We start from the raw sequence: 24753 nt of genomic DNA on the forward strand, positions 1-24753 counted from the left end.
GAAGATAGTCACTTTTTTCCTCTTAATTCCTTCATTTTCAAGTTGTACGAGAGTTAAGAAATATTTATTTGGAATTTTTCTACCTTTCTATTATTACGTGATAACTAAGCGACTAATGCGAATATTTAGGCATTTAGAATTACGTTAGAAAGACCGTTATCGAGGTTGTTATTCTATATAAATTTCATTTTATAATATTCTGCTGATATTAACATTCTGTTCTGTAACTTGGAATATGTCATAACACGGTTGCTGTGGAATTAGAAACATTTAGTAATGATCTTAGCCACAGACATAATTTTCAACGAATGTCTACCAATAACTTCGAATATAAAGCTTGATAAAAAATCGCATCGTTCGATCAGATCGTTAGATTAATTAGGTCGGAAGATAAAAATCGATCCTTTGAAGCGATCCTTCCCTCCAAAGCGGTCAGGGGAGAAGAAAAATGGAAAAGGCGTGGAGGATGCATCCGCGGCCGGTTCTGCATAGTTCACAGCCGATTAAACTTTCCGTGGGACAGTGACGTAATAGCGTGGCCGTGGTAACGAAGGCGACCGTGCAACCGTGATCCCTTCCACGCTCGCGGCGTTCTTGCCGAGTGGCGCCACGTTTCCGCGTTTCGTCCCTGGCACGTGTTAGATTAGAAAGTGGCGGGGATGCGTGATACCTTAGAAGCGTTAAAGGGGGATATATGGGATCGTAGAGGAACGACAAAGAAACAATGACAGGGAACGAAACGAAACCATTTGGACGAGAAAGACAGCGACAGAAGGTGGCAAGGGGAATCTGGCGAGGATCAACCATGAACAAGCAGAAGAGAGAAACAGATAAATACTGAAAGAGATAGAAACTAGAAATGACAGAGAGAGCGAGAGAGAGAGAGAGAGAGGGAGAGAGAGAGATACCACGCGAACTGAAGTTCTACTAGCCTTAAGCAATCTTGCCCCACCTCTCCTCGAAAAAGTCGAATCTTACTTCCCCTACTCCTGGACGTTTCTCCTTCGGTTCCTCTCCTTCCACCTACGCGACCTTCCCTCTTCTTCCACTCGTGCCTACCGCCACCCAGCCCCCCGAAAGTACACCGAACTCACACTATTTCGTCTAACCGCATTTGCATCGGCACCGATGACCCATATTCACGTTCTTTCCTTCGCGACACCACACCATCGACATCTTCGATCCTCCTTCTCTCTTCTGCCACCGGTTCCTTCTACTACTCGTACACACGTCGATCGCGTACGATCCTCCCGCGCGCGTACGTCGTCGTCGTTGTCGTCGTCGTCGGGGTGCTCACCGTCGTCGCGGCTATCTGTTCCTCTACCGCTCGCTACCAGTGAGTAGAAAGAAGATAGAGAAACGAGCACGCGTGCACGAGTAACGGAGAACGAGTCAGTGAGAGCGTACTTGACGGTGAAGGAGAGAAAGAGACACGCGACGACGGACAGTTACGCGTGATTCGTTCCTGCGAGTCGCGACGATGCGCGATGCAAGTCGGTGACTCGATTTCGGCCGGCTAAGACCAAGTAAACTCGGCCCAGTGTATACGCGACCAGTGTCCCGATACACTACGAGAGCATCACGCGGAGGGAACACGCGACTTTCGTTTCAGTTTCATCTTTCACTGCTTTGTCTGTCCTTTTTTTTTTTTTCTTCGTTCACTCGTTCGTTATTCAAACGTACGCTTTGTAAATCAAAGTTATCCGGTTGCGTTTCGTAACGTTTCGTTGTACTGTGTCTGTGGCTCGAAACAGGCAGCATCAAGTAGAATCAGTGAGATCGAGGAACACTTTTGGAGGATCATGTGCCGCGTGAACACGTGTACGCGAGACCGGTGCGCAGAGTACTGCTGTCGCTCTGTTCAGTGAGTTCGAGCCAGCTCGTGACTCGTAAATCGGCAAAAGTGATTCGCACAATCGAGATACGAGTATCGTGTGATCCCGAAGTGGGTGTTGCGGATATTCGAGACGCGTACGGATTATCGCGAATGGTGCGCGATCATCGATGCATCGGTGTCCCTGTTGAGGCTGTATCGAGCGGATGGTAATACGGTCCTGAGCATCGGTAGGTTTCGCTTCGTATCACGGAAATCCGGTTAGAACGTTCCATGACACGGTGTAGAGTACGAGCAACTCGCGGTTAACCAACTGATTCGATTCGATGATTCGCATCCCCGGTTTGCTCCATCGATTTCTCGAGCTGGTGAATTACCCGTTGCCTTGACGATCGCTGGGTTACAGACTCGTCTATGGATCGTAATATTTCGTCGATAACACGATTGCTCTCGGATGGATATTGCGACTCGTATCGTGACACCGTGAACATTTCCAAGATTTGACGCGTATTCAATAGAGCCGTTATCGTAGACTACGGTTACTCTTTAAGATACTGCTGTAAATGTTTTGATACGTAGTGTTTTATACGCTGCTTTTATATGTATGAATTGTTGATGGTTTATAAAGGAAGATTGCTTTCTGTATAGTTGGACGAACTGTTGGGCACGAGCGCGATCAAGAAGGAAAATACCTACTTGAAGGTGGCAGAGACAGGGGTGGAGAAGGTCACGGGGTCGGGCCTAGGGGTGGCATCATGGACTCTCATCAGCAATTCTGTCTCAAGTGGAATAGTTTCGGTAGCAACCTAGCGACAGCGTTCTCGAATTTGTTCAAAAGCGAGAGTCTTACCGATGTCACCCTATTCTGCGAGGGTAAGTTCCACTCGTATATTACTTACATTTAACATGTTTATACTTGAGCAGGTATCTTAAAGATTCGGCAATTTCATCTACGTTATATATTATCACGATATCTCGTTATGTATAAAAGAGAATCTCGAGAATCTATAAAAACACCATGCAACGACAATGCATGCACCATCGTCTTCGAAATGTTATACCTTCTCAAACCAAAGTTGTCACTGCACGCTTCGATAAATCGAGTATTAATTGTCGTTGAATCGTAAACGACATGTAATGGTATCAGTAAAGCTACTTAATTTCAGAATACATAGACTACACTTTGTATTACACACGATAAGAACCATCAACGAAATCTCTCGCGTAAAATACAAAGCAAAGATGGAAATTAAATAATCGGGTCTAAATCTAATTCGACTTTGCGATCATCTGTAAACCAACCGAGAGCTAAACGCCACTTCCACCAATCGATTTATCAATATCAAGTCATTGCAGTGACGACGCGATATTTGAACAGCAACCACGTTTCCCTGGCTTATCTGTCAACAACAAAATGCCGAACTTTCTTATCGAAAACAATCTAAAAATTGCTGAAAGAAACGATCGTTTTCGCACGTGGCCGGAAGCCTTCCGTACCTCCAATGTCTGACCAAAGCGACGCCATCACTCCTTGCGCGCGAACACGCTCTCACCTGCCGACCTCTGTGCAAACATATGCAGGCGGTCGCACGATTCGCGAGCCGGTGCACGTGTGCGGCTGCAAGCGAAGTGCAGCGGCGGCAGATTGGCCCGCCTCCTACCCTTGTTTCACCCAATCACGCGGGGCGAGTCACCACTCGCGCAGAGTCAGTCGGCGTGCATGCGAATCTCTACCAGCCTTGCACATCGTTCTATGTATACACCGTGTATACGTATACGTATGGTAGCAAGCGGATACACGCGCGTGCAGCGTGCTACTGGTGCGCGCGATTTCCCCCAGTGCGAATGCAACATTCTTATAGATTCATCGCGCGAAACCGCAGTTCGCGGTGAGCCGCGGTGCAATCCACTCACGCTTGCATTGCGTCGTTCCTCGTGCGTGTCGTACTCGTATCGTACTCGTATCGATCGCTACGATGCATCCGACTGATTGTTCGTGAATCTCGCCGAGAGTTTCTTCAAAAATTTCTACAGAATTTATGAAGAATTCGTCGGAGCGATTTGTAGAGAGTCTGCTTAGAAGTTCGCATGAGACTTGCAAAGAATTCGTGTAATTACGGGTATGAAAATAATTCGTGGGAAAATATCGTGAAAGTTGTATAAAGAATTCGTCGATTCGTAATCATAAAATTTCATGAAACAGGTAATTCCTAAAGAATCGATTAAAGAATTCGTATAAAACGGAGAAAATGAAGAATTCGTGGAATTATAGTTAAAAGATAGATTCATAGAACGATCGATAAAGAATTTATAAAGAATTCGTTAAAAATTCCGCTGGATCGAAATAGGTATTTTATCTGTGCCTGAAGAATGAACGTTTCGATCGAGTGGATTGTTTTAATTTATCGCTACGCGTGTCCCGTTTATGCAGCCACAACAGAGTGGTTTCCGGTCCTAAAATAACAGACGCGGAAATACATCTTAATTGATAATGGATCGCGTTGATGCAACGATATTTCGTCACTGTTCGCTGGTTTCGCTTCGAGCGGAATTCGGTTTGGTGTTTCTGTGATGCCTTGTCATCGAAGCCTAATGCGATCGTCACATGGTTGTTGAAATGTGCATCGTACACAAAAAGATACCGGTGTCTGATTTCGGTGATGCGTTAAATAAACACGTGTCTCGTGTGACGTAAATATTTGACACGATTGGATTAACATAATCGTTTAGAGTGCACTGCAACGATTTCCTCTATCTATATTACGTGTTATAAATTTAAGTATCGCGCTACGTTCTACGTATTGTATTCTATGCATCGAACAAAAGAAGATAATAAAATGGCTCCTGTTTAATTTAAATACCATTTGACTTCCTAAGTAATGCAGCCTATGCATCGAACAAAAGAAGACAATAAAATGCTCGATGATACCTGCATACTTACACAGTTCGTATGTGAAATAGAAATGCGTCACGAGGGCAATCGTTATTGCACGATCTTGTTCATATTTACACTGCTGAAAATTGACTCACCGTGTGCAACGAGTTATACACGGAGCGAAGACTACCAAGGCTCCGCGATTGCGACGTCAATAAATTTCGGCATAACTTATCAGCCACAATGATAACGCTGCTATAAGCCAACACATGAAACTAGATATTTCTTCCGTTATCAACTTTGCTGGATAAAAAAGAATGTGCAACTTTCAAGACTCGTGCTCGAGTTTCTTCTAATCTTCGATGTCATGCCCTCGTAAACATATTAATCAAGCAATTTATATGTACATACATTGAAATGATCCGAATCATCGGAATCTTGCGTGTATAACGTGTCACGCTGCATCGACGCTGCAGTACCGTTATAAATTCTATTGTCGAATAGGAAAGTATGAGTGAGTGGATATTGGTGTCACACCGACTCAGAGGCGGCTAACGGCGTCCCGTTAAATGCAGCACGTAGAGAAAGTTGTGAGTTGACTAGATCGACCGATTAATCACTATCGCTCGCGAAGACCACAGAGCTGCTCGCTTAATTGGTTAGTTAGCCCACCACGTGCCATCGAGCTGCTTTTTTCCCCATGATGATCGTAAGAGCTATGTGGATCGATCGAAACGAGACTAGCTGCGCCTGGTCTTCTTTCATTTCTAATGGTAACATAATCGATCGACTGTTGTGTGGTGGAAATTCTAATAGCGTGATATTATCCATAGATATTTGGTTTCCCTGGATTTCGTTTCAACGATCAGGAATTTGGGATAGACTCTTTAGGAAAATTGAAATTCTAAGAAAATTTGGATATATCCTCTGTCGGATGTCATTAATTAGGTGTATTTTTCTAGTATTTTCTAATAGTTCATTATTTTCGTGAAATTAATGGATAGAATTATTTGCTTTTGATTATCGATATTGATATCTTTGTGTGCAGAATGTCACTTATAGACATTTTGTTGTACTCGTTAAGATTGTTTCGTGAAACATATATCAGCGAAAGACGAGCCAAAAAGTGTAGTGGAAATAATAACACAGATCGTAATTAGCCGACATGCAGTGACCGATGAAATGGACAGTCTTCGTAAGAATCGCAATTACCCAATTACTTCTGACATATCGAACATGTAATCGAAATCGTTCCACCAATATCAATCTTCTTTGCTTCCCTCTGAACATCTCTACAAATTCTTCTACATTTAGACCATTTTTTCGCGACAAATTCTCAACATGCAACTCGCGTCAATGACGATGTCGGACAGCTAAAGTCCAACCGCGCGATTCGCGATAACCTTCGCTGGCCCCGAAACGGGTGGACACTTCCGAAACGGCCTTTTTTTACATTTGTACGCGACGCGATATGAATTTTTGTTCGCGCGTGCAACGAGTTATCCGACTGTCCCTATTCCCCTTACGGTCTCGTTTCCTCCGACGAACGCACGATTCTCCTTTTCTAACGCTTTCTCTCTAGTCCACACGCGCGCGTCCTGATTTCACGAAAACAGCCTCTAACGCGCTCTGCCTAGTGGAACAGTTTCTTTGAAACGAAGGGAAAGGAGAAGTTTCCTTTCCAGTCTCTCCCGTGGAGTTCTAACGAAGGTCGTAGGATCTGCTCGCCTCGTTGGGGAAGGTGGACGAAAGTCGACGAAAATCCGTACTCGCTCGTTCCTCCACTTCGATGGGGAGAAACAGGGAGGAGTAACTCGATGCTTTGTCGCCTGGAGTGTGGTCTTTCTGCTCGTGAAGCTAGAGAGGGTGAGAACCTAAAAGGGAGGTCGGTAGATGGGAAGGGTTCAAGGACGACGAAGTTTGCTGTCGAGGAAAAGGGAGGTAAGAACGTAGCGTGCTCCAAAGATGAGATCGTGTGGTTGAGCAATGCGTATGCTCGTGTGGTTTAGATGTGTGCGCATATACAAATGTGTGTTCGTATGTATATATGCATATATATGTATATATGCATATGTATGTATATATGCATGTATGAATGTACGTTAGTATACATACATATGTATGTGTTTGAAAAACTCGTAAGGAAATTTGTTTTATTTTTAGTATTTTACGTTATTAGACACGTATCATACAGATGAAATAATAGATTTATAATAAAATGCTTAGAAAATAAAAGCTACGAAAAACATAATCTATGTAATATACTAAATGATAACGTCGACTGGTAATACTTATGGCTGACAGTGTATCTAAGAATATGTATGCGTATGTATGTCGATGCATATTTGTACATATATACGTACCAGTACTATGCGCTCAGATGTATGTAATCGCTGGAAGGTCCAAAGGAAGCCGAAAGTAGGTCTGGGTTACAGTTAGATCTAACAGTCTTCTTCACGGTCTTCTTCAATCGTATAGACGATGCATACTGTTTCAAACGTATCGGCACGTGGTATACGCACTGGCACGCAGCACATGTATATTCGTATTTCTATATGTGTAAATGCGTGGGACGTTGCGTATCTTTCGAGCTTGCGAGTAACTTGTGGTAGAATTTCTGATCGAAGTTGGAACGTTGAATATAGGGATGGATTAGACGTGGAGTTAAGATAGCAGAATTAAGATTGTTGTTCGCTTCGTTTTCGGATCCATTGTTATTATACTTTATACATTTGCTTTGCCTTACAACGTTCTTTGTTTTATTTCGATAGAGCCTGTTTTAATAATGGGATTATTAATTGTTGTTTAGAAAATTAGTAAGTATCTAAACACTTGATACATCGAGCTTAATTCACAAGCCACATTGATCAACCCCATAAATTGAAAAACAAAGAACAATGATAACGTTACAGACATTGTTTTTTAGATGTACTGTGAAATCTCGTATTACTTGTGTCATCTTCTCGCAAGAAATGAACTCGTGGAAGTAGATACCTAATCTATTTCCAGAATAGTGAATGTTAATCACGTACATATTTAATTAAGTTGCGAGACTGACTAAAGGTGAAGTCGATCAGTTTGATTTCTGGAAGGCTCGAATCAATATTATAGAATCGAAAATAAATGTAGCGCATAAACGTATGGTTTATATTGGTATTGATTCAGCGTTGGAAGTTGCATAACATACCAAGGCGAAAGATAAGACTCGAGTACATAAATCTTTCGCCGTAAGAAATGTGTCAAGCACGAAGTAGGAACACGTGTATCTGCGATATGAAAATATTCGGGCAAAAATCGAGAATAAAAAAGAAAAAAAAGACGAATTACATACAAATCGAAATTTACAAGCGTTATCAACGAAACGCGAGAAAGTATGCTTGTGAGCTGTGTGCGCACCCGCGCGATCAATCGCTTCTGTATATGTGTGTAACGTTACATAGATTATACGGAGTGTGCAAGCGACACGTGGAACGTTAGACCAGAAACATTCATATACCGTTCGTTAGTGTCCGAGCGGAACTATCCTGAACGCTGTCCTCAGATGCGAAAGGCGGCTTCTTATACGGCCATTGCGATCAAAAGTCATTTGAATATGACCCAAATAATTGCATCTATTTGCATGTAATACGCGTGGCTTCTTAGAATACGCGTCTAATAATTTTTCGTATTATTAGAAAGTTAAGGAGATTTTTTATATTGAGCAAAAGCTGCTTGTTTTAGCGACAGAATCTTCTCTTTTTTTACGCGACTATTCCTGGTAAAGATATCAATATCAAGCGAAGTCGTTTTAGTGCCGTCGAATATTTTTGTTCTATTCGTTGCTTTTTACGTGTTGTGAACCGTATAATATAAGGTCATGGCATAGTTTTATGTAAATATACCATTACTGTTCCTCTTACGTTATAGTTATACGCAACAAACAAACAAACAAGCCTTCTTCGATCCTTATTTATTTAAAAAAATATTATATTATTAAACATATATATAATGTTACCTATCCAAAAGAAGAGAAACGAATCTAAAAATCTGAAAAATATTCGATTTCTATCGTTCTTCGAGTGTAAGAAGCAAAAAGAATTCGAGTTAAATTTCTTCCAAATCATGATTTTAACTAATTTATAACATCCATAAAGCAAACCAGTCATAATTTCATAATTATAAACCTCCTTTCACATCGTAAATCCATTAAAAACCTAAAATCCAACAATCTTAGTCATTCTGAATATTCATAACACAATAATTTCCAACAGAGGAAATACATTAGCCGCGTATCGTTATTACGCGACACGAAATCTTTCCGCCAGATTATATTTCGGGCGTAGAGAGCGTGATTTGGCCAAATCTACGACGCGACGTAGTCGCCGCGATACGAGCCGTTGCGGACGATTATCTTTCGAGATCAATCGTTGTTATTGGGTCACTGTGTTCAGTGCAACGCGATAACGCGTGGGCAGGCACAGTTCCGAGCAGCAGCACGGTATCTGGGTGAAGCAAAAGGGTCGGCCATAAGCAGGAAATTAGGCCGTGTCGTTGGTTCGTCGCTGTATGTTGCAACCAGAACTCGAAGTGACGCACGCGGAAACACGCACAGATGCGTAGCCACCGTGCGTGGCTGCATGTGGACACGTCGTGAGAACGCGACACATCCTCTGTCCTATGAAATCCATATGTTTTACAAATTTTCATCCGCTATGAAATATCGCTTTTTATTACTATACTGCGTTTTAGGCCTGGAAATGTTTGTTCCAGCGTGAAGCACGAGCTATATCAGCTTTTATTATTGGTAGATTCGACTTTATCGATAAATTTGCCATTAGAAAGAGACAAAGTAGATTTATGTAATACTGTTTACGAATTGTAGCTATCCACGTGATGGTGATAGTTGTTGTACGTATGTACGATTATGACAATCGCACCAACTAACCATTTCTTTGTTCGATAGAGTTTGCAAATGTTCGATCATGGAATTTCTTGGATAGTAGAAAATTTTCGATTCTCTCGCAACGTGCTTATAATTTTTCTGGATATATTATAATTAGTTAGTCATCATCTTAAAGAAGGAAGTAGTGTTCTAGGATGACTAATTCAGTAAACGATATTTGTATGCATAACATTATGTTATCATCAAGATAAATTTCGTTAATGTCGAATAGTTCAAGACATATATTTATGTAATTTATTTTAAAAGAAATATGGGAGGCTGTTTATAATATGGTGTTAAATTAACGACAAGCTATACGAGTCTTTAATTATAATTCGCATCGAATCGTCACTATTCAGGTTCTTCAGAATTCATGTTCATTGATCGCGTACGATACACGCATGCCTTCTAACTGTGCACAAAAATAAAATAAAACGCGCGTTATCTAGTCGATAAGGCTGTTCGAACGCAGGTACACTTCCGCTATTTGAATTTTGAACGGCGATTCAAAAATATAAAGAATCCTCGGTTGAACATAACACGCTGTTGCTATTTTTATTCGCGAACATAAAGGGGTCTGTGTCCGGACTCTACGTTCCAAGTCGATTTTCTTCAGGAAAATCGTAGAGAATCGTCTAAATAAATATTTCCTATTATTCTGCGGGAAATATTCAAAATTTGCAGATATTTTTTAACCAAACAGGAAATATATTTCGTTAAATGTATCATTAAATTGCTTTTATTAACCCTGCTATATATTACGTTATCAATCTTATCTCATCTATTGGATCATTTTCTATCTCTAATTGTGGTTTTATTGTTGAAATATTTCTCAGCTTTGAAGAAAATATAAAGCAATCGTTGTTTTAACTATAATTTGATTCCAGATACAGAGAATACATATTTACTGTAAATTTTTAACATTTTAGTGAAATTTATAGTATACTACAACTATATTTAACAGTTTACTTGAGTCTCTAGTGGTCCATTGTCAAAGGGCCGAAATATTCAAAATCCTTTTGTCTATTGAAACGACACACATAAAATTTATGTATTTATGTATTAAGTACTTAGCTTACTTACATAAGTATATAACTGTATTAGTTTAAAAAATATACAAAATATGAGAAATACTGGTTATCTGAGTGCAAAATAGAAATATGGAACGTAGTCTAGGAACGATCACAAATCATGTATCGAGTACAAAGAAGGTTTCAGAAACTCGATGTACAACCGATATAAAGGGGACAACCGAGAAATGGGGAGTGAACGTACTTGACTCGTAAACTCGAGAACTCAGTGAAGCAAAATATACTTCTTAGAGTCAAGGTTAGCTCTGATGCAACAGGATGCCGGCCATTGACATCGTATTCCGTCATCTCATCAATTCCTACTCGTACACGCGCTAGTAATTCGCAAACTTTTCTGCGACTTATTTACCTTTTCACGTTATTGCATACTAATTAAAAAGTCTTCTTCACTATCAATGAATTGCACAATATTTTAAACTTCCACGACGATACTACCTTTGGTGCCTTTCACATTTGGATCAAACCTTGTCTTCAAGATATTTTGTATCATTTCTATGTATTTTTCGTGAAACTAATCACGAAATATGTAATCATTTTTTCAATGTAATTCTTTCTATTTTACTCAACAGAGAATATCATTTTTTCTATCAGGTAGACATACCTACGTTAGAAATATAACTTCACTTGACTCCGTGTAATTTTATCTTTGACTCAAAATAATCCAAAGCCATTCGCTTTCTTATCAAATATCAAAAATACTCAATCTTCGACGTTTTACGTATACTTAATCATTTAATCATATATCTCTTATTTATTTCAAATTGTATCACATTCCTTTCATGTTTATTATACTCAAAAATCGTATGTCCGATCACTTAACGAGAGTAACAGAATATCAACTCGCTTAAGCAATAAGACGACGTATCAATTTGATGAAATAAAACTATAATTCAGCTTTCAAATGAGACCAAATCGTTCGTCGGTGGTTCAAATATTTTGTCGTTGCTTTCACAACATCTCGTTCCTCTCGTCTGGTTCTCCTCGTGCAGTCATAGTGATTAATTGAGTCGGCCCCGTCTAATAGGTGAAATGCTAAAGTCCGATACCTTACTTTGAGATTGCTCGTTAATCTATTCTCTGTTCGCGCAACGCGGTTTGTCAATCTTGTTGCGAGGCTCTTCTCTTGCCTATTTGCTGCTTCTATTAGAAACGTGACGACCATAACCGCCAGCGTTCCCCGATTTCGCAGTATGGAAGTTTCGAAGGTAAGAATTCTTGGAATATTGTAGCCGAGCATAAAAGTACCGTAATCATACAATTACTTCCGAAACCAGTATATTTCTTTCTCTTAAAACGACGATGGACGTTAGGAGCGAAATGCAAAATACGTGATTTTGCAGGATTCACGTTGGTTTCGGTCTTACCTGGTTTGCGTTCAAAGAAAAAACATAAAATTGATAGTTTTGTTTGCCTGCTCCAGAAAGGCGTTCTTAGAAATTTATTTTCTTTATCATTTTTATGCAGGTTAGCGTACTTGAAATTATCGCCTCGATCAATGCTTAAAGATACAAGATACAAGTTCTGTATCGAGGTGTTTCGAATAGAAGTTTCACGATTTTATGTAGCAATATCCTGTTCGTATATGCAACTATGGTAGTTTACATTCACTTCTTTTGCTTCGTAGAAAGGTTGAAATAAAATTTGATGTCATTCGCTACTTTCTCTTTTTTCATATAAAGAAACCGCTTTCGAGAAACTGTTACAATCATCGATTCTATATGTAATATTATTTTTAATTAAATATAACATTTTTCTTATTTAAAAATTCGATTACTTCAATTTTTATGGGAAAGAAGATATAAAGCACCAACTGCAGAATTCAGCAAAAGAAAGAATATTTTTTTTAGAAGTGATTGCCATAGCTTGTGTTTCGTGAACAATCGTAATCGTTCGAGCATCGAGGCTGGAAAACTTAGCATGGAACGCGTGGAACTATGAGTGATTTCAAGGCCTCTGGCATTTGTTAGTATTACAAAACAAACGCAGAGTTGCGAAACTTCACGTTGTTGATAGCGTTGCTGCTGTTATCAGATTACTACGATATTAAATACCATGTGGTCACAAACGTAGATCGATAACATTATGCGCCCATCTCTTACGAAAAAAATACACACAGATAAAATATGGAATATTCGTGCACTTTCGAATGCTGTTTAAGCGAGAAACGCGACTAAATGCAGGTGCCCAGGTACTGATAATTTTCTCTAGAATCGAGAATTAATCATCCGCCTACTAAGTAGGTCAATGACACAATTACACAACCCGTTGGCTTAGCAGGCTCGTGCGTGCATTTATGGCCTTTGTTGGAACAAACGCAACGCGTATAAATATAACCGTAAATTCGCGATATCTTTTGCCACGTCGAAGAGACATGGGAATTTTTTGGTTTTATTTCTTACTTTTTCTTTTTTTTTGAAAACTTACATGTATCTTTATTTATTAATTCTTGTTCTTATACTTCATATATTTCTCTTTACATTAATATTCTTGCGCTTGTTAATGCTTTTGATCGTTCAGATTCGAATTATTTGGAATTGTTTGATTCGTTGTATCGGTAATTTTATGTTGGTAAAAATTTTGTAGGGAGGAGGAAGAAAAAAAACATGACGAATCTTAGAATAGTTCGATATAAGTTCGCAAATCGGTCGTTTAGATTAAACTGCAGTTTTTTCTTACGATAATGTAAATTATCTGTTCGCTTATATTCGCTGTTCGTATTGTGAAAGCGTAGGATCACTAGAAATTACATACATAAAAACATTTTATCATTTCGTTACATTCGTAAAGATGCTCTATGTGTGTGAATTATACAATTCTTTTTATCGCAAAGTTAGGGGAAATAATATGAAATGACTGATCAAGATAAAGTACATTATCAGAAAAAATTTTCCTCGCTCCGAATGAATGATTTACAAATTTATGCTGACTTAGAATATCTTATATTCATTCAGTAAGTACTTATTTTTAAACTAATTAATTTCAACCTGTTGTCACTGCTTCTGTTTTCATCTTTTATATATGGTTCCGCAGTAAATGAAATAATTTTTCGAACCCACATATGAAGATCTACCGATCATAAAGCTTTTGAGAATTCGGATTTGGCGATATTTTTCAAATCTTTAGAATATTATTCCTTAAATTTTACATTCGATCATACAGTGATGCGTTTTCATTGCTGGAAAAATGTTAATTTTATAAAAAATAGCTGATTGACTTACACCACTATGATACTTAGCTCTTCGTATAAAACTACCGCATTGAGGATATTGATCACCCACATGGATCAAAATCTCCATATTCTTTGCTTACCGCGATTACATTGGCAATACATATTTTAACACGAATATCAAATAACAAAAATTCATGAAAAATCGTTATGTGTTATATATTCGCTAATGCAAAACATCCGCATGCAGCCACGTGGGGTTGCACGGCATACGTGGTCGCGGCTGCCGATTTTTCGGTCGTGCGACGTAGTTTCAAAGCTCACGGCCATCCCCACCATCCGTCGATTTTCGCGCGCCCAATTCTTCGTTCCCTTTCGTGTATATTCGTGCCCCCTCCCCTGTAGCCGCGCGTATCGTTGCGATCGTGCAGCGAGCGGCGTGAGTACTTGGCTATAATAAGCGAAGGGAACATGTGTGACCTTGGTCCCACGCGGCCATTGGCCGGAACCAAAGGAAGCCGACCGCCGTGATTGGTCGGTTCGCTCGAAACCATACGCGACACCCGGTGCTCCGCATGTGTACGATCATACGCGTGTACCACGGAATCTGGCGGTAAAATTCAGACACAGAGGGGAACTAGCTTTTGCGTTCTGCATTCGCGACCTTGTCAGGCCATTGACCGTCGTTTTCGTCCCTTGGCTCTACCATTCTTTGTCGTTGTACAACCAGCAGCCTGTCGCGTTCCCAGCGAATCAACCTCTTTATCTTTTCGCTCGTCTTCCAATCTGACCACGAAATACCGCGTGTTACTCATGTTATGTATAGATGTACGTTCGATGAGGTATGTTGAGTAACGTGCACGCGATGCACGTGGCTGGGATGTTATCGAAATACGACTACGGCGGAAGAACTTCTTTTCGTTAATTTTTTGGAATAGTTTTATAGATATATTTTATAGATGTAGTGTATAGATATATTTATAGATAATTGTAGGCTTACAAGATTAACTTGCCCCTCAGGTTTGTAAAAGCAACTACATAGAAGTCAAAGTGATTTCACCGAGGTAAATTGTTCGATTTCCGAAAGATCGAATGCTGAATATTTAAGCTGGTATTAAGAAATTTGTAACCAAATTGAGTTGGTTGTTTTGGTTTGTAAATAACCATGAATATTCATATAAATGTGAAATGAGAGGTAATTGAATGGAAGGAATATTTTTGTTCCAACTGTATGTAGTTTTGCTTCTCGATGATCTAACATCAACGCTACGTAATTCCATGTATACTCGAGTAGTGACGCTTTCCAAGGTCGTTTTCTCATTATTTTTAACTGTATCATTTGATTTTACCATTGCATTTCTGTCAATTGACTATTACGGAAAGCAAGGAAACGAAACTTTTTTATACGTTCAGACATTAGATTCGTATCATTACATTTACACGTAATTTCTCTGTATTTATCGCACGTGTCAAACTGACGCAGGAGTCGAACTAGGGTTAATTCGTTTGATTTATGATTTCTACGAATCACGAGGTAGGACACACTTTAAGTCGCCACACAATATCAACTAATCTCATACGTTGTATTCTTCGCTACAAGTTTATTTTTAACAAACTAACATTTTTTTTTCAAAGTACACATAACTCGTACAGTTTCCAGATTGCTATCGTCAGTAGCATTTTTTAAATGTAACATATCTACGTATTTGTACCGTAGATTCCATCGCGAAATGAACCAGAGGTTTGAACAAAATCCGTGTCATTTTTTATGAAACAGCAACGGTGACATTTAATTTATGGCACTTCCGGGTTCTCCGTACAGTATGTTAGACGTGCACAGAGTAATAGAATTAAGGTGTGCGATGGTAGAGGGAACGATGACCATGGTAGGAAACTGAAAACCCTAGCCCATAAAACTTCTTAGCAGCTGGCCTTGAAGTATGAATAGATTGCCCGTGAAGAGTGCATTGCTCCGTTGCGTAACTGAGCGCGTGTTATTTGCAAGTTTCTTCTCGACGTGGAGCCTGTGGACGTAGTGAATTAATATCTCGTTCTTAAGCTAATGGGATTCGTTTAACATGATCCTACCACTGATTGTTTGGTTATAGCGAACAGTGATGTTCATTGGCTCGCTTCGAAGTTTCGATTTTCGTGTCATTACATAAACAGAATTTAAGAAATTTTATTCATTCCAAAATAAATTTCTTTCTAATAAGTTGTCCGACTATAGTTGTAATGATGTAACGATGAAGTCACAATGAATATTCAATTTTGTAAGAGATAAACGCCTTCCTGTTGAGAATCTTGATTTAAAAAGCTCGAGAGACGGAAATCTCGAGTGAAATGGTTTATCCATGTGTTGCAATGTATCTGACATTGCTATCGCATAATTCCAGTGCGCTATTGTCGAGATTAAAAATTTTACAGCAAATTTCGATAATGGTGTACCGATAGCGGTAAAATAACGTCATATAAACAATGCTCGCGTATCATTCGGTTTAGAAACTTACTCGTTCAACGACTGAGATCGCCATACAATCGTAAACTTACTGTTGAGATGCGTACTTGATTACATGTTTATTTTTTACATGCCTCGTTTTCTAAGTACGATAAAGAGTATTTAATTCTAGATATTCTATACATTTTTACATGTTTTTTACGTTCACATTTTTGAATATTTAAATTTTCCATTAACGTATAAACATTCACATAGCATTTCGACAAAAAGTATACGTTGCATCGGCGTTTCTAAATAAGATAATAAGTATGTTTAAAAATAGATGACAAGTAACGACCTGGACCTAAATTTTACTGAACTACGGTGTTTAATGTTTGTTATAGTAATATCTGAGTCATATACGCCAATAGTAATACATTTTTAAAAAAGATTGTATACTTTATTGAGCGCCAAAGTTATTCATTCCATGGCGTGTGAGTCAGCAGTGATCCACGATAGTTACAAAAGCTAGATGAACGAGAATATTCTTGTGTATCTTACTGAAGCAAGATAGGTCTAAAAGAAAGTAAAAGTGCAAACAATTCTTTCAATATGCTATTTATTTTTAATTTAACTAAAATACGAATTATCTTCCTGACAAAAATCTTTATACAAAACAAATAGTAACCATTGATACAATATTAATTTTAGCATTCAATTTTCTTGCACAATCCTTTCAAATCTGTTGAGAAACATCACGGTTGAAGTCCTGTTTCTTCGACCTAATCGTATTTCCGTTCCTTTCTTCCCTCACAAAAACTATTCTTTTGATGCAAGATCGAACTTTCCAAAATTAAAAATCTGTTAAATGAAAAAAGAAAAACGGCGATCGCAATAAAGTTAAATAAAAATTGAAAATACGCAATATACGTAGAAAGTATGTAAGATAGAGACAAAAAGATAGAGAACAAAACAACTGTAACTCTTTAAAATGCACTACGATATCTCGAGAAAGAAGATATACGCGAAAAGAGTATTATCGTATTATTGCGCCGTTCGTAGATCGTAGGAGTGTTTTGAGAGATTCCAAGCTGAAACACATCCGCGTCTTATTTTCGCTGCGTCGATCCACACAAAGGATGCGGGAATGCCAGGCACATGTTTCCGGGTCCTGGTTATGAGCCGCTGGCATAAGCTACGAACACGCTACGCAAAACGCCCACACACGTACACGCGACTCGGTCGTTGGCCTCTGCACACCACACATCTAGGATATATATTTGGCTCGGATACCTGTAACGATACACAGCTTGCTATATTTGGTAGGTTGCAAATATTCAAATCTTTGTGCTTCTATACCTGATACAGCACAGCCGATTATTCTACCTTCTGTAATCGTATTTAACAATATTTAACGGTATTATCACTATGATATTATTGGTTGAAGAAGAATGTTTATCGTTTTTATCATATACAGAGAAAATGAAAGTATATTTTGATATCGAAGCTGATGAATTTTATCAAGAGATTCCTTTCATTCGTTCTTTTTCTTTCTTTATGCTGAAGGATCGTAATATTTTTTGTTGTATCTATTCTTCCAAGATTTCTTAATATTTTTATTGCAATTTCTTATGAAACTTATTTCTTACAAAATATGCGGTATATTTTTATTGCAAAACGTGTGAAAATATTAAGCGATGAAACTTAAATTTGAACACTTAACTGAATATGGTTGAATTTGTAGACTATAATTATCATCCTACAACCTAATTGAATGTTTATAACTTTCATATTGTAGGATAATCCAGAATACACCAAATGTGGCAAATTTTTCAATAACGCTTTACTCCAAAATCACAGCATATATTCAGTTTGACGATTCCTATGATTTTAGTTTTTACGATAGTTATTCATAAAAAAAAGTAGAAGCTAGTTAAGTGGAATTTAATAATGGTAGAATTTCGGTGTCATTTGCATACACGTGGAGTGTAAGAAGCAGCTCTCGAAGGGGTTCGAAGTTCGTTCTTTTTTTCAACCAATCTTCGAATGTCAAGGAGTCTTAAAGAACTTGATACGCTTTAGTTAGGTGAACCATTCCGAAAGGCAGGTGGTTTCGGCCACCTGGCCGGCCGTTCTTGTGTCTTTTTTTCCTTCTTGATTTCCTTATTCCTAGGATATCGTGTTATTGCGTCTCCTCTCATCTTCCTCGGTTCCTGCATAACCATCCTTCTACGAAGTTTTCGAAGAGCTCGTCAGGTGCTCCTATCAAAGACTGAAACAGGGTTGTACAAGGCTAATCGTACATTATTAATTGTCTCTTTATTACGCTGTACACAATTTCATTCGTACTTCTGTTGCATAAAAACTGTAATTAAAACAAAAGCATATAGATACATGTATAGCATTTACGACGAATAAGGAATAGTTTGAACGTTTCATATTAGTAGAATGTTCAACTAGTTTTCGACAATAAGATTTCAGAATTTTACTAAGTTTTGTTAGACTCTGTGAATTTCATATAATAAAAATTTCGTATCGATATTTCTATACCCAACACGTACTGTTTTTAGCCCAAAAAATTTGAACTATTCTCTAACTCGTCTAAAAAATTCGTTTCTTTACTTTTCAATTAGTTTTAATATTATCTCAATTAACTTAACCAACCTTCCAGCGTAGGAAGTGAATTCATTGAAGCTTACAACGCAGTTGGTTGAAAAGCGATAACGCATCGCATAACATCACGAAACTTTGATGTACCAAAAAAATTCTCAATTTCGTTCCTCTTTCCTTCTCTGAATTCAAGATAGACCGTACCCTATCTGACCTAAACTAATGACAATCTGGAGGATGAAAATATATGTTCCTCACGGATTTGTCGTTACAACCTATGCGGCGCCATATTCGTTGAACGCGCACCGATATCGTATTACGCGCACGTTACACTTGCGCACGTGAATTGTAAATTACGGAAGATCGTGTCCAAGGATGACCTACATAACCAACGGGCTGCAAGAAAGGGCACCGGCGTCAAGCTGGCGCTGCCTCCTCAGCTCCTTTATGCTCGCTCGCGAAGGGAAACACAGAGCGAGAGGAAAAAAAGGGTTTGACAGTCATCACATCCTTTGCACGCCAAAATTCCCGCGGTCCTACGGCTCTGCTATGAAAACCGTGAGAAGAAAAAGAAGAGAATAGCACAGAATAGAAACACACGGCTAACGAAAATCGAATAGTTCTTGGAAAACGCGCGTAATTCAGTCCTATGCAAAGCGGTCGTCTTTTGTTGCTCACGCGGTATTATCTTGCCAGATACGACGGTTATGTGGTTTAAATTATTGAAATTTAGAAATTGTATTAGTGCGTTTAAAAAATTGGTGCGGTGTAAATTGGAAATTTACGAAGACATGCTATGAATGTTTAGGATTTATTAATGGAGAATTATCCGAAACTGCCTGTAGAGTTCTGCCATTTTGGTTTACTATATCGTTACTATATAGTTTCTAACATAGATGAATCTTAGATTTCAATAAATCTCAAAATTTCAAGATCTTATTACGAGTAATCTTCTGATCTCGTGTAACGATAGCATGAAAAATCGTCCGATACAAAATATATTTCATTTTTCATACTGTACAATTTTTTCCTAATCTAATTCTTTATGTAAAAAAGTTTAAGTCAAACATTTTTATGCAGGAGAGTCATTATCATCACATTGCTATTGAAACGAACGAACTTTCTAAAAGGAAGGTATCTTAAACTTCGAAGTAGGTAGCTTATACGAATTTTCGAAGCACGCCACGTATCTCGAGTATAATATTACGAAGAATGTTGTCTAACGAATCTGTATTGTTACGTGTGTTTCAGGAGTAACGTTCAAGGCACACAGGTTAATCCTCGCAGCATGCAGCAAGCACTTTCAAGAGCTCTTCGAAGGAATGCCTCCTTCTCCCGCGGGACTGATCGTTATTCTCGACGGGACGAGTGCCCACAATATGGCGTCCCTTCTCGAATTCATGTACCGTGGAGAGGTCCACGTGTCCCAGGAATCCCTCAGCTCTTTCCTCAAAGCAGCCGAATGCCTTCAAGTATGCGACTTATTTCATCTCTTTTGAAATAACTGCCCTAAATAGCAGTCATGTGTTTGAAACGCGAACGCGCACCTTACATACTTTCGGGGACCGTCTTTTTATTTTTGGCCGCGATTAATGGCCAAGAGTTCCTGTTTTCGAAGCGAGAACACGAAGCTAGACTATGTCGATTTTCGTTGGAGCAGTTTGGTAGATTATGATATCAATATATTATCGTCGATTATAACATCGTTCGAGATATTTCTTGTAAAAATATCTTTGTTCGATAATAATATGTACAACTGTTTTCCGTTTCTATTATTTTGAGATATTAAGTTTTTCTTACCGAAAGATTTGTAAGTTGCTAGAATCATCCTACAATTTTATCTTTTACTTCGATCATCATATTCTACTGTAGTTAATTATTGCTCGTCGAAAATTTCAAAGCGATTGATAGGCTGTCTACATTTTTTATAGCGCATAAAAGAAAACGGTATCTTTACAAAGAAGGACGGTTATACCTCGTTCATAACTTATATTCTGGAGACTCCGAGTTTATACCTTATAGTTGAGCTTTTAACAACGATAAAAATTGAATTCAGAAAACTGGGATAAATGGCCACATGTATGCAGAACACATGTACGATTCTACCTGCGGCTAGATCAATTACCGACCTTGTTTAACTCTTTCGTCCAAAATCGTAAATTCTAATCTCCAACTGATTTTACAACCTTGCTATATCGCATCTGTCTACCGTAAAATCGTTAAGTCGTCAATCTTGTTGAAATTATAGGTAAAGGGTCTGTCCATCGAGCATGAGAAATTGGCAGTAGCGCAGAGGCACGCCGCGGAGAACAATAGCTCATCGACGGACGCCGGGGATGGCGGAGGTGGTAGCAATGGCGGTGGTAGCAGCGGTAGCGGTGACAACGGAAGCGGGAACGTGAGCGGAAGCGTCAGTGGAAATGGTAATGCAGCTGGTGGTGCCAGCGGCGTCGGTGGAGGAGTTGGCGAAGTGAGCGACATGAGCGAAGCGGGTGAAGCAACCATGGTGAGAAACACCATGAAGAGGACCCCCACACCGGTACCTTCGCCCGCCCCTGCTTACACCGTGCCCAGCCTCTATTCCACTACCTCTCACTATTACGAAAGTCCGCCGAAAAGGCTGATGAGGTAAGCCCTTTTACCGCACCGCGAAGGACTCGCGCGCATGAAATTTTCAAACGAACTGCCATGACCTTTCTACCACGTCTAACGACTAAGATATCGAGAATCGTGCCTCGCATTCCATTGTATCTGCGATTAATCGCCGCGCTGTACGGCTTACTCTTTGATGAAATGTAAGATAGATAGTCAATGTAAAATAGATAGTCATTATGTCGAAGAATATATGGATGTACCTACATTAGACACGTTATGAATTAGGTGGTTAGGTGTTAGGTAACGCGCAGCATGGTTTAGGATGTTTCGATGTAGCTTTTTTCAAAGTGCCTATTTTGTTAGGTTTTGTTAAGCTACTACAAATATGGCATCGTTTGACTCGTTAATGAAATTAACTCGTAACTGGAATCGTTAATCTTGTTTTGGTTATGAAAGCTCCTATATTTTCGTTTTCTACATATCTTTTCATTTCTGTGTCAACGATAAACTATATCACATATCACGCGTAAGAACTGGAATCAGCTAAATTGAAATGGACTGTCAATTTCATAATTATAGAAGCTTATAATCAAGGAATGATCCAGTTAAAATATTAGATAGCGAAAGGAAGATTATATTTTTCTAAAAATGAAGTTTGGTTATTTTTCCAGTTGGATAAATTCTTCTTTAAAGTCTGTAAGATATGGAAAATGATTATCGAGGGATCAAAGTCTGATATAATTCGTCGCTATAGATCGCCTAAACTTTGTGAAATTGTTAAGCATACTTTCACACGATATCGAACGTTTTTTGGGGATATTTTTAGATCGCCCAGCGACGTCGATACCTTGGGAAGGGCGAGTGTGTTGCGCGATGGCACTGCCTTCCGGCCCGCATCAGCGCCACATCCGCTTCTCCTGGAGAACCACTTCTACCAGCCGTTCATCTACCCTTCAGAAACTCCCGCACATCCCCACACCGCACCTCATACACCGACAGAATTGGAACAAGAATTGGAACGAGCGAGGTCCGAGGAACGTAGCAATTGCGATCTCAAGGAAAGCGTAGCCGAAGGTTGGCCATTTTTTAAATAATTCATCAATCTATGTGTATTTCCATACGCTTACAAAATTTTTATTTCGATTTTTGTTTATATTCTGTTTCGTTTCACAAATATAATATAATACAATATTATACTAATATAATAAATAATATAACGATATTAGAATGTAATATAAATTAGATTGAGAAAAGCTTCTAGGTATTGAGAATTTAAAAATTATTTTGTTATAATCGATCATGTTCGTTATTTTATTCTATAATTTGCGTGTTTATGAAACTTTAACAAATCGTTTGGTCTCGTGTGCGTAGATCTTCGAATAAAGCAAGAACCAGTGGCGATGACCGATCGGGAAAGGGCAGAAAAATTGGCAGAAAGATTGTCAGGCGAAGTTTATTCCGGGGGAAGGGGGTTCGATAGTGGTCATTACGGTTCAAATTCGGACCACATTCAACATGGGGGACAAGTTGGCCACGCCATAGTTCCCCTGCCGCCCGCTCATCCGCCGACTCCTGATCTCAGTCCTGCACCCACCACTCCTGCTATGTGGAATACGAAAATTAACAAGGCTGGTACTGTCTCCACTCCCGATGGTGAGTCTGAGCTTATTCATTCCTTAGTCTTGATATAATCAGAACATTTTGTGCAAAACTCAAGCAGAAAATGAAATACAAGAGTACATCGACGAATAGATATTTTTAACAGATAAAAATAGAAATGGTTATAATAATTAACTAGAATAAAGTACATCTGCAAGTATGATTATTAGTTAATAATACGATGCTTGAAATTAAAGATTCTCGCGGAAAGAATATGCCAGTGTAGACTCTGAACAGCGGATCGTGTGTAATAGTTTGAGTTATTGTTTCGAGCATCGTCGACTACAGAAGTTTACCAAACTTTACGTAAACGTACCACGTGGCTTTCGATTCACAACCAGCGCGAATAACACTCTTGTGTAAACGATTACGCGAACCCGTTTCGTGTAAGAATATTTCTTCCAAAAGCAAAGATCTCATTCAGCTAAAGAGGAATGTACAGAGATGTAAAATATCTCGAGCCAATCGACGATACACGTAATTAAATGTACATAATTAAAAAGAGAATAAATAGGATCCAAACCTTACTTTAAATATTTTCAGCTCGAATATTATAAGTTTTATATCATACGTCGTGGTATGTGTCTGTATCGTATTAGAATTTCTAACTCCACGTTGGTGTGCTAAGGGTTAACGAAGGCGAAACCTTCTATCTGGGCCAATGCGTTGCCAGAAGGCAAGGCCTTTCAAATCTAATGTTACAAAATGCACGGTTAATCGTTGCATCATCAGTTGCACGTGGAGCTTTCTTGATGTTGCAACTCGTGCCTCTCGTCTTCCCCTTCCAATACCATACTTCGTCTCTCACGAGGCGATTTGAACGATGGCTTGAGTAGTAAGACGAACAAAGATACTGTCTCGGAGCATCCTTGAAATCGAAATTCTCAGATTTATGAATTTATTAAATTGTACTAAAAAACTTCTTCGTACATGAAATACCTGTTCTTAAGTATTGCAAAAATAAATGAAAGATTCTTGAAACGATACCTCGAACGAAAGTAAAGTAAACCGAAGGAAGTATCATTCTCATCGACATCTCGAATAATCACACTTCATTCTTTACACTCACTGACCAAAATCTGCCAGAAATTCATAACGAAAGCCGACTTCTTAGTAACATGCCGAATGCTTTGAAAAGAACGAAAGAGCCTTTAGAGTTGCGAAGGCTCTGCTCGATCGAACCTTCTCGCGTGTACCCCCGGTCGCTGGCTGGAAGGCTGAAAAATTATTTTCAGAAACTCGACAGTCGAGTCGCTCTTAAATGTCACCGCGACGTCAACGTGGTGCTGTCGCGATGTCGCATCGACGTCTGCCCTCGGCGCAACAGCGATACCACATCATCGTCCTCGAAAATTTCGCTCCTTCGCTCCCTTCCACTCTCTTTTTCGCTTGGCCAGTGGTATTTTTTACCTCGGAGATGATCCTCCGCTGAACGGTGGGGTCTAACGCGCAAAAAGAGAGCAACGACAACATCAGCGACGACGAGAACCGTCGTTAGGCAGGATTTACGTATGCCGATGGACGCCCACCCGGCTGACGGAACATATTCTACCTTAGAACGAGAC

At 39.2% G+C, this 24753-nt stretch overlaps 1 protein-coding gene across 7 annotated transcripts in view; it reads left to right on the forward strand.

The window, feature by feature from the left end:
* Chinmo (Chronologically inappropriate morphogenesis) overlaps positions 1-24753 on the forward strand; it is a 76696-nt gene that overhangs the window by 17926 nt on the left and 34017 nt on the right. For 3 of the 7 annotated variants that reach the window (XM_072003588.1, XM_072003608.1, XM_072003561.1), the window contains exons 2-6: positions 2483-2707; positions 20186-20406; positions 21183-21562; positions 22356-22603; positions 22901-23182. In XM_072003588.1, coding sequence (XP_071859689.1) covers positions 2590-2707; positions 20186-20406; positions 21183-21562; positions 22356-22603; positions 22901-23182 — 1249 coding nt within the window. In that variant the 5' untranslated portion in view covers positions 2483-2589. The other 4 variants (XM_072003554.1, XM_072003598.1, XM_072003578.1 and 1 more) reach the window with 4 other exon arrangements.

This window comes from Bombus fervidus, chromosome 1 (assembly GCF_041682495.2).
Source record: "Bombus fervidus isolate BK054 chromosome 1, iyBomFerv1, whole genome shotgun sequence".
In the NCBI taxonomy this organism is placed as follows: Eukaryota; Metazoa; Arthropoda; class Insecta; order Hymenoptera; family Apidae; genus Bombus; species Bombus fervidus.